Genomic DNA, 11,081 nt, shown 5'->3' on the forward strand with positions numbered 1-11,081 from the left:
TCATGGCTTGCAGCACAACTGCCTCTGTATCCTTGCGGCTCATTTGGTGTATCTGTGTGTAGTGTGTGTGTGTGTGTCTGTGGTTGGTGACGGGTGGTTCCTCATCATTTTTTCTGTGGTGTTAGGTGCTCCATCTCCTCGTTCCTGCCCATGCTGTCCTGTAACCCCCTCCTTTTTTTGTTGTAGTGTTTTTGTTTTTTTTTTGTCTGTGATTTTTTCTTTTTGCCTTGTGTCTGTGTCTCCGGCGTCGCGCCAGTGGTTTTACCCTATGGTAGGTTACGTCATGCTGTTCTACCACAGGGTAGAACCACGGACGGGATGTCTGGAGGTGTCTGCGCTGCCCCCGGCGTCAGCCAGCCTGCCAGCCAGCCAGCCAGCCTCCCCAGCGCTCTCCCCCCCACCCTGGGACGCAGAAGTGGGGGCGGGTGGGCAGAGGTGAAGGGATGGGGGCAATGGTGGTGGTGTTTGTGGTGGTGGGTAGCTGGGGCTTCAGTTCTGTGTGTGTGTGTGTGTGTGTCTGTCTGTCTGTGTGTGTGTGTGATTTGTGCGTTTGTGTGTGTATATTTATGTTTGTACTATTAGATATTTTTTGTCCTGTCAGTTGAAATACAGTAGGCCTATGCTGAAGCCTTAGCCTTAGTCTTAGATGTGATCACGTCATACTACCCAGCGTGGAGAATTTCATGTGGCCTCAAAGGCTTTGTCTTGGGTAGCACCACAAGACCTGACCTCATCAAGAGACTCTCATGTGGTGTGCTGACCAAATTCTCATCAAACCTCATCGATCAGACGGTCAGATAGTCACACCAGTGGTCACCTCTGTCAACACTTGAGCCTTGCCTCAGTCCAAATTTGCACTCCCCTCCTTGCTTTGGTGTGTGCGGGAAACTGCCACATCACATGCATGATGAATCACGCTGGGATGTAGCGACGAAGCGGCTAACTGTGTTTGTGTTCCATGTAGCCCTGTTGGTAGTGTTCAGTGTGTCTGTTTTCCATGTAGCCCTGTTGGTATTTCTCTGTGTGTCTTTCCATTATGCTGTACTGTTTGTGATGGTGTGTGTCTATGGAGTTCAACGTCATAGGTGGCGAGGGCTCAACTGTCACTTCATGTCTCTTGCACTGCCATTTCATCATGTGTTGAAATCATGCCTGTCGTGTGTAATCTCCACCTCTGTGTGTGTGTGTGTGTGTGTGTGTGTGTGCGCGCGTGTGGGCGCATAAAAATCATGTCTTAGTCATAAGTCACTGTCATTCCAGAAGCTTCCATGTCTGTCTTAAAACTGGGTTTTGGAGGGTGAGGTTTTACACTGTCATCTGCACCATTCCTCTCCTCAAATACACACTCTGGCTCCACCCGGTGTTGGTCACATCCCTCTATCTCTCTCCTCTTCTCTACATTCCTTCTTTACCTCCTCTTAGTGATCCCCCCCCCCTCTCTCTCTCTCTCTCTCTCTCTCTCTCTCTCTCTCTCTCTCTCTCTCTCTCTCTCTCTCTCCCTCTCTCCCTCCCTCTCTCCCTCTCCCTCCCTCCCCCGGGCTGTTCTGATGTGTGCTTCTCCCCTTGCTCCACAGAGAGTGGTTCTTCCTGCTCTCCCACGAGGTGCTCAATCCCATGTACTGTCTGTTTGAGTACGCCGGCAAGAACAACTACTGTCTGCAGATCAACCCGGCCTCCTCCATCAACCCTGACCACCTCACTTACTTCCGCTTCATTGGGCGATTCATCGCCATGGTGAGCACACACACACACACACACACACATAACCTTTGACTGAATGGAATGCGATCATGTAGTCATCAAGCCCCCCTGGTACTCTTCCGTTTAAGAGACACGTGATGACCTTATACTGATGATGGTCAACATCCTTTGATATAAGGCGCATCATAAATGAGTCAAGCGAAAACAGAAGGTTCTTGGAGTTCTTTCAGCTTGGAGTCTGGAATATGGTTCCCAACTTGAATAAATGAACTGTAATGAAAAGGACATTTAGAAAAGGCCATTCAGTGAGAGTTTACCTCAATCAAACAGGAGGTAGCCAGACTCACGTTGAGCAGTGGAAAACTCCGGTATCGGGGAAACCTCTACAAACCTCGGGGAAAGTTTCCCGAACACTACGTGCCTGTGTGAGGCACTGCTACTCTTTTGCTGCTGGGAGCACACACACACACACACACACACACACACACGGACACAGAGGCGTGTGTTTCTGATCTGGTGAATAGTGGCCTTATGCTAGAAGCACGCTCCACCCCACTCCACTCCACTCCACCCCAGCTCCAACCACCCCTGGCCGCTGCCAAGCCCAGCTCCTGCACTTCGACAACCTCCAGAAGCTCCAGGCCCCAAAACCCAAAAGGACCCACCTCCCCCACCACCTCCCCCACCAGCAGCAGCACCGTCCTCTCCTAGTGCCCCTCTTCTCCTCCACCCTCCCTCTCAGGCATGACTTCACTGCCGCACCCAGCAAGCTCCCGCCCAGACGCCAGTCCTATATTTAGTCTACAAATACGCTCCTCACACAATCCCACACCACCACTCCCCCTCCCTCACACACACACACACACACACACACCCCAATATAAATTCTCCATATAGCCTTTCTCTTTATGTGTCTTGCACTGTTAAAACAGTCTTGACTTTTGCTTCTGTTGTCTTTCTTTAAAGCCACCCTTTTTTGTTCCCTGGGTTCCCCAAAGCCCTCATTTTCGATCCCCTCTCGAGTTCTCCATTTCTCTCGGCCTCTCTGGTGTTGAGTGTCTCTGCTCTGACTCCCTGTGGGTCTCAGCAGCGCTCCAGTCCAGAGTGCTGGGGCTGGACAGACCGTGAGTCACTGGGCAGCGGGCGTCTGTGTTGATCTTGGACCCCGCTGCTCGGGCAGTCTGCCTCTTATCCGAGGGGCCGCGGCGTAACCCAACCGAGCCCCGTCTTCCTGAGCGCATGTTGCCTTTACGGGCCTTCGTGATTTTCTCTATCGCCGCTTGCTTTGACGTTTGCCTTTGGTCCCCGCAAGTGAGAGAGCTTGAGTGGAGAAGGTGTTCAGTCGGAATGTTGGAGAACTAACGTTTAGAAATACGTGTGGAACATGAGCTGGACAAAGATGTTGATTGTAATTCTATATGGTTGTGTGTGTGTGTGTGTGTGTGTGTGTGTGTGTATACCATGTGCACTAACCATTGCCCCCACACCCCCTCCCCCCCTGTCTCTCCTCAGGCACTGTACCATGGCAAGTTCATCGACACAGGCTTCACTCTGCCCTTCTACAAACGCATGCTCAACAAGAAGCCCACCCTTAAGGACCTGGAGTCCATAGACCCAGAGTTTTTTAACTCCATCATGTGGGTCAAGTAAGTACTGTTCCCCTTCAGTCCCCTCCACTCACTGGGTGCTCTCCTGCTCCACACCACATGGAGCTGTGCATGTGGCCAATAGAGAGCTTTTGCTTTATTGACACTCTGTGTGTGTGTGTGTGTGTGTGTGTGTGTGTGTGTGTGTGTGTGTGTGTGTGCGCCTGTAGAGACAACAATCTGGAGGAGTGTGGAGTGGAGCTCTACTTTGCTCAGGACATGGAGATCTTAGGGAAGGTGTCCACACACCAGTTGAAGGACAACGGCGAGAATGAACTCGTCACAGAAGAGAACAAGGAGGAGTACATCAGGTATCTCACAAACAGCTTCTCCTCCTCTCACTGTGGCATACCACAGCATCCCCACACTCACAAAATCATTTTAGTTTGCTATTAAATATGACAAAAACCGATTGATAAAATTAAAAACAAAGTGTTTATATAGATTTAGCAATTAAGCTTAAGAAATCAATGAGCATCTTTGTTTAGCTTAAACTTGATGAAAAACTAAACAAAACAAAACTGAACTAAACAATTAGTTCTAAAAAATATTATTTGATAATTTCTTAAAAATGAACCCGAATGAGTTAAATGCTTGAAACTGGCTAAAGGATCACTCACAGTATATATGTTTTATTACAATCAGAACAAATGTATAGTAAAGAATTAGATATTTTGTGTTCTTGATATTGCATTAAGCTACAGCAACAACAATATAGCAAATTGATTCGTTCGTTTTGAAACACAATGGTGACGCGGAGTTGTGCTCGCTGTGCAGGTTGCTGACTGACTGGCGCTTCATGCGGGGGGTGGAGGAACAGACCAAGGCCTTCCTGGACGGCTTCAACGAGGTGGTGCCTCTGGAGTGGCTGCGCTACTTCGACGAGAAGGAGTTGGAGGTGAGGGAGGCTGTCTGCAGCAGTGTGCAGTGCGCTGATGGAACGCCGCCACGTCCTTCTCTTCCTGTCCACTGACCCGTCTCTTCACGTTCTCTCCCTCAGCTCATGCTATGCGGCATGCAGGAGATCGACCTCAGCGACTGGCAGAAGAACACCATCTACCGCCACTACACCAAGAACAGCAAGCAGATCAACTGGTTCTGGCAGGTGGTGAAGGAGATGGACAACGAGAAGCGGATCCGCCTGCTGCAGTTTGTGACGGGGACCTGCCGGCTGCCGGTGGGCGGCTTTAACGAGCTCATAGGTACGGACCTGGTGTTCTCATTCACCTGAAATTCCCAACTGCATTTTACTGCTTTAGACTGGCATGAGATTAATGCTGTCTCGTTCTCTCGACTCTCTCTCTGTCTCATCAGGGAGTAATGGTCCACAGAAGTTCTGCATAGATAAGGTGGGGAAGGAGACATGGCTACCCAGAAGCCACACCTGGTGAGTCCAGAAAGTGTGAAGCAGCCTGTGCATGCTTGTGTTGTTTTGCTTTGACCTGTTTTCATTTGAAAGGTTTAACTGACCCTCTCCAACCACATAAACCTGACTTTCTCCCCCCCTCATCCTCTGAAATCCAGCTTCAATCGGCTGGACCTGCCCCCCTACAGGAATCTAGAGCAGCTGCGCGAGAAGTTGCTCTTTGCCATCGAGGAGACCGAAGGCTTCGGCCAGGAATGAGCAGAGCGGAGCAGAGCAGAGCCAAACCTGCAACAGCCCCAGATAAACATGAGCCAGAGAGACAGAGAGAGAGAGAGACAGAGAGAGAGAGAGACAGAGAGAGAGAGAGACAGAGAGAGAGAGAGACAGAGAGAGAGAGAGACAGAGAGAGAGAGACGGGGGGGATGCAGGGAGAGTGTGTGTGTGTGAAAGAGAGATGCATTTTGACATCACAGCCTTCTTGTTGCCCCTTTGGCTGAGGAGGAGATCCGGGGACAGGGATGAGAGCTGTGCTGGAGCTCCAGGAGGAAAGGAGAGGCCTTAGGAGGGAGTTGTGTTTTTGGCGATATGAGCGCGGGATGTGTCCCCGGGTGTCCTCTCCTCTCTACGCAGTTGCATTCCTACCACCGTAGATCTATTAGACATTTGCCAACAGAAAAAAAAAGAGAAGTAACAGATTTCAACAAAACAAGAGAAATATTATAATCCGTAGCAAATTTCCAGACAACGCACATCCTCAGCTTAAGAATCATCTATATAGAAGAAATGATTGCAAATGAACACGTTGGTGGATGTCTGTGAAAATTATTGTTGTGTGAGTGTGTGTGTGTGGTGTGTGTTGTGTATGTGTGTGTGTTAGTATGAAAGAAAGAGAGCAAGTGAGAGAGAGAGAGAGAAATGGAAATTGAGTGGGAGAGCCATTTGAATTAGTCCCCCTTGCATAAAGGGATAGCCCAGTAAATTTTTGTTTTTGTTTACTGTTGATTGTGACTATGCGGCGTAATCCTGTACATAGCTGAAGTTGATGAGATTTGCATCATGGACAGCAGAGTGAGGCCATGATTCTATGAAAAGAAAATCATGTATGTAAATATGTTGTTTGGTGTCTAAAGGAATTCAGCTTTTCTAAAAATCCATTTTAGTCTCACAGTATTATGGTGGAAAAAAACAAGTGATTTTATCAATAACTATTAAAAGTTATTTTGAATGAATAAATGCTTCCAATCATGGTCATGTTGAGTCACTACAGCACCTTCACAAACATTGCTATGATGTGTTCATGTTACCCAAAATGTTCTATTTCGGCAGACTTGCATAGACCATAGCCATACATAGGTATAATTGTAATAATACAATTAAATTTATATTGCATGTTTTCATATCACAATTAATCTATTGGACAAAATTAAATTATGTAAATTCAACATGTATAGATATACTATACTCTAGGACCTCTTATGTACGAGGTTCCCAAAGTTTAACATACAGAGATTAACCAGAGTCTGAAATGTGACAATCTGAGAGGGTTACTCTAGTAAACTGATGAGTATTAGACTTTGTTTTTATTCCTGTCTTATAACATAAATATAAAATATAACCTATACAGCTGTGGGAAAAACACTAAGTGATCACTGCGCATTTTTCTGATGTCATCCGGTTGCTGAGTGACATTCAAATTAGTTGACCGTCATATTCAAATTTGCAGTTGTCTCTTATTTTCAACTCATTTGAATGTCAATCAGCAACCGTAGGATGACATCAGAAAAATGTGCAGTGGTATGTATATATAATCATAAAGTAACAACAGCAATTATAATACTTACTATTATAATTATGATTAGATTGAATAACCATGTCACAATGAATATGCAAGCCTAGCCAAGCAAGTGATTTTGTACAGCCTTCGATGTGAAGGGCATAATTTTAATATGAATTCGATAGGCAACAGGATAGCAATGAAACTGGATGACCACAGGTATATGGCTTGTGGATTTGGAGCATGTGATGGTCCTTGCTGCTGAGTTTTATCCCAATGAATAGTATATTGGTTAAGAATAATCTGAAGCTCTGGTTACACTGTATCTTGTTACATTGGTGATACCAACAAACATAATGGAGCACACTTTGTAAATGTAACACAGCACATTGCTAGTCAGTGTATTAGACCTGTGCAAGTAGAAAGTACCACTAACACTGACATTATTTAAGTAATAATAATAAATAGAGACTAAAATGTAGTGTGAACAATCTTCTCTAGGTGTAGCCAGGCTGCAAACTTCTTCGACCATTTCACTCAAGGAACTGAATGTAATCTTTTTTTCCAATGCTTTGTAAGGACAATCTATTCATGGGTTTCATCAGGTCCCTTGCCACAGGTGTATTAATCAAGCACCACGCAGTCTGCGTTCATAATCTTTTCCCCAGATACATCACAAGAAACACAATTAATAAAAATAACATTTATTAAAAATAATAACTCAATTTCAATAATTTTACCATTTGGCATTCTATTAATCAAAATGTGAATAAAGCTCAAATCTAAAAACAGTGGTAGACCAGCAGTCATAGGCTGAGGATATGTAGTCATGCATGTCCCCTTTAGAACCTCCTGCCTTTGAGATATTTAAGATGGATGGCGTCTCTGGGGAACAGTGGACTGTTCACTTTTTGGTTCTTGGTTTCAGGAGTTTTAACACCTGTCAGGTTACTGCCAGTCATACCCTTTGAACTGAATTTATGTTGGTAGTCTTTGTGTTTCCACTCGTAGGCTCTTTTGTCACGTTGACTATAAAGGGACCCCATGCTTCCTTTAGGATCCTTTAACTCCTCATTAAGTTTCTCCAACTCTCTTACAATGGCATCGGTGTCATCCGGATGCTCCTTTGCTGGTTTTCTTGTGGCTTTCTTCTCCTCAAGATCTGTATTGAACAAGTCATCGCTGAACTCATCATCCAAGGCTTTGCTTTGTTTCTTGGGACAAGGTTTTTTTTGGACTGCAACGCTGCCTGCATCTCCTTGTTTCACTGGTACGGTTGCCTTCTGAATATTTTTGGCAACTGTAGGCTTTCTGTTACTCGGGCCAGCTGTTAGCTTTTTCTCAAGCTCCTCGAGTTCTTTATCAAGCAACTCCGGATCAACCAAGGCCTTCATTGGTACAGCTGCCTTCTGAATATTTGTAGCTGGTGTAGTCTTTCTTTTGACTTCCATTTCTCTCTCAAGCTCCTTGAGTTCTTTATCAAACAACTCGGCATCATTTAAAGCCTTGCTTTGTTTCTTGGTGCATGTGTTCTTAACTGGCACGTTGCACACGCTTCCTGGCTTCAGTGGTAGAGTTGACCTCTGAGTAGTCGGAGCCCTTGTGGCCTTCGTGGGGATGACCTCTTCATCACTGTCCCAGGAGTCGTCCTCATTGTCCTGGGCACTGACAGCAGGCTTTGGTAGCTCCTTCACTGGGCTCTCCTGGGATCCAGCCTTCATCAAGGCAATGTTACATTTGGCCTTCGGTTTAAATGGTTCCCCTCGGTTACTTTCATCAGAGTCCCAAGAATTATCATCAGGAACTTCGGCCTTCTCAGCCTTACCTTGAGCAACCTCAACAGCCTTTTCCTGCTTAATGACTGTCTCAGTAATCTCCATGTTTTGCTTCACCTCGTCACTCTCTTTCTCCCCCTCCTTGTTTCCTTGCTGTGCTTTCTCCACCATCAACTCTTTCCTGTACTTCTCAGTTTTCTGTTTCTCTTTCTCCATCTCTCTCATCAGAGCCTTATACTCCCTCTGCTTTTTCTCAATCTCTTGAGCCCCCTGAAGCTCTTCCTCTTTCTGTTCCAGCTCCCTCCTCTCCTTTTCCATTCTCTTTTTCTCCTCCTCAACCTTCTCCCACTCCTCCTTCAGACGCTGTTTGTCTGTCGCCACTGTCCTCCTCTCCCTGACTACCTTCTCTTTAAGCTTTTTCCTCTTCTCAAGCAGTTGCTCCTTTTGGGTCTCCACCTCCTTCAGCACCACCTCTATTTTCATCCTCTCTATGCCGATCTTTTCCTTCTCACACTCAACCGTAAGAGCCTTCTTTCGGAGAGCATCCTCTCGCTCCCTTGCCTCACTCTCCCTCCTTTTCTCCTCCAATTGCTGCTCTTGAAACTTTGCCTGCAATTGCTCTTGAACCTTTGCCTGTCGCTCCATCTCTTTCCTCTCCTCCTCAATCTTTCGTTTCTCCTTCTCCAGGTTCTTCCACTCTACCTCAAGTGCCTTTCTGTCTTCCTGCAGTTTCTCTTGGTCAAGCTTTGCAGATCTCTCCCTAATCTCTCTCCTCACCTCCTCCTTCTTCCTTTTCTCATTTTCAATGGCTTTCCATTGCTCTGCTGTCATTCTCACTTCCTTCTCCTCTCTCAGACGAGCCTCAGTGACCCGGGGGTCTGTGTGGAACATACATAACAGATCACATTTATATAGCACTTTATCCAAGTACACAAAGTGAAGGGGAGTACCTCACTTCAACCACCACCAATGTGTAACACCCACCTGGGTGAAAAGCCTGCCTGATGTCCACCTTCTGCAGGCTTACTGATGGCCATGCCTCCTTCAACTGTCTTCTTCTCTCTCTCACTTCCTCCTCCTCTCTTTCCCAACGCTCAAGTCTGGCCCGGTCTTCAAATAAGCAGAATAAATGCCATCGACTTTTAACACAGGCAAACGTTCAATCAATCAATCGATCAATCAATCAATCAATTTATTGTTTAAAGTGCAGTATCACCATGCAACATGGTCTCCTTATCATTGTCCTTGTTTGCATTACTAAGTTAATTTCATAAATCCATATAATAAGATAAGTCTTGGCTATTTTACTGGGATCATTTCTCTGTCTGTGTGAATTTGCTCCTGGTCTTCTTACCCTCGGGACTCATGGCCCAGCTTATGCAGAGTGCACTAGTAAGCCCAGTCCCAGCTCTTCTCTCCTGCTCCATGAGCAGCTTCATGAAAGAGTGCATCTTCCACTCCACATCAGCTAATATGAGGGAGTGCATCTGTAATAGGACAAACCTCTGAATTATTAGAGATTAGATAGATATACAGTGGGACCTAACTATAGATAGATAGATAGATAGATACGTTATTGATCCCCAAGGGAAAATTGAAGATCTAAAGAAGAACTTCAGATTTACTACAGCAAATCAATTGGGACAACAAGCTTGCAAGGGTGTGCCATGATGAACTGCAAAATCAAATCTGAACTGGAAAACCATATGATGAAATAGCTAGTCATTATTCTCACCTCCTCCATTTTTGCCTCTATTCTTGACTCCAGCCAGGCCCGCTCTTGAAAAGCCTTGGCCTCAAAGAGGAGCCTCCAGCTCTCCTCCAGCCGTCTCATGTTGGCACACTGAGAGCTTAAAATCGGAAAGGACCCAGATAAATTAGCCCTACATGTATAAGTGAACTGTTTTCTTTTTCAATTTTGAATAGATTTTAGGATAGCCAACATGTAAGCCTAAACCTGTTTTGTCGAGTTCAAGCTTTCATTAACACAAGTTGGTCTTTTAATTTCGTGTTACAAATACAAAATATATATAATATATATATTTGAATGTAGTTGACGTTTATCTTACCAAATAATCCTCCTCTATATGTCTCGTAGCAGTTTTATGTCGGCTTTTCGTTGAGTTTGTTCGTAAACTTGCTTGTATGAGTTGACCGTGAAAGTAGTGGTTACACACTAACTCCTAAAATTCTACCTTGCCTGCTAAAATTCTACTTTGTCGAACATTCTAGTTCCATCCTACGTGGTACAATTCTGTCGTGATGTCATTGTTGGTGGGCAAAAAATATGAGTTCGACATGAGCGTTACACTTGTTCTGGGAATGCCCCATTGTTAAAAGAGTTCTGGCGTGATCTGTGGCTTTTTATAGTGAACATTGACAAAAACTTTGAATTATTCTGGAAAAATGTGCCATTTGGTCTTGCAGTTAATGAACGTAACTCGAACAGCCTATTTTTAAATTATCTGCTAATTATTATGGCAAAGTTTTATATTCACAAAAATAAATTCCTAGGGAAAACACCGTGCTTCATTGCTTTCAGAAACGAGTTTAAACAATACACATGTTCAATTAGATTTTCTACGAAAGCAAAAGCTTTTAAAACTATTACTGTTTGTGATGTTTTTAATGTTTTTAATTAGATATTTACCTCCTGGCAACAGGTTTTACTGTGTGTTTTGTATGTATGAATGGTATGGTATTGAATATACATGTTGAGCAGTATATGAAGTGATGGTTTGCTATAACATGTAACGTGTATTTTTGCAATAATAATAATAATAAAAAAAAGTTCGACATGAGCGTTCTGTGGAGATGCA

The 11,081-nt window shown here is 44.8% G+C and overlaps 2 protein-coding genes across 2 annotated transcripts in view; one reads left to right on the forward strand and one right to left on the reverse strand.

The window, feature by feature from the left end:
- Positions 1-5,960, forward strand: part of LOC121724715 (NEDD4-like E3 ubiquitin-protein ligase WWP2) — a 39,621-nt gene extending 33,661 nt beyond the window's left edge. Inside the window, 7 exon segments of the mRNA XM_042111477.1 lie at positions 1,575-1,734; positions 3,214-3,347; positions 3,518-3,658; positions 4,125-4,245; positions 4,348-4,549; positions 4,662-4,734; positions 4,872-5,960. Of these exon segments, the coding sequence (XP_041967411.1) occupies positions 1,575-1,734; positions 3,214-3,347; positions 3,518-3,658; positions 4,125-4,245; positions 4,348-4,549; positions 4,662-4,734; positions 4,872-4,971 (931 nt within the window). The 3' untranslated portion in view covers positions 4,972-5,960.
- A 1,221-nt stretch (positions 5,961-7,181) lies between these two features.
- LOC121724656 (caldesmon-like) lies at positions 7,182-10,996 on the reverse strand. Its single transcript, XM_042111359.1, has 5 exons — positions 10,332-10,996; positions 9,998-10,112; positions 9,617-9,749; positions 9,247-9,372; positions 7,182-9,140 (listed from the first exon to the last, which is right to left on the reverse strand). Exons 2-5 carry the CDS (start codon positions 10,094-10,096, stop codon positions 7,330-7,332), a joined length of 2,169 nt encoding a protein of 722 aa, XP_041967293.1. The 5' UTR covers positions 10,097-10,112; positions 10,332-10,996; the 3' UTR covers positions 7,182-7,329.
- Between the last annotated feature and the right edge of the window lie 85 nt (positions 10,997-11,081).

Source organism: Alosa sapidissima, chromosome 11 (genome assembly GCF_018492685.1).
Source record: "Alosa sapidissima isolate fAloSap1 chromosome 11, fAloSap1.pri, whole genome shotgun sequence".
NCBI lineage: Eukaryota > Metazoa > Chordata > Actinopteri > Clupeiformes > Clupeidae > Alosa > Alosa sapidissima.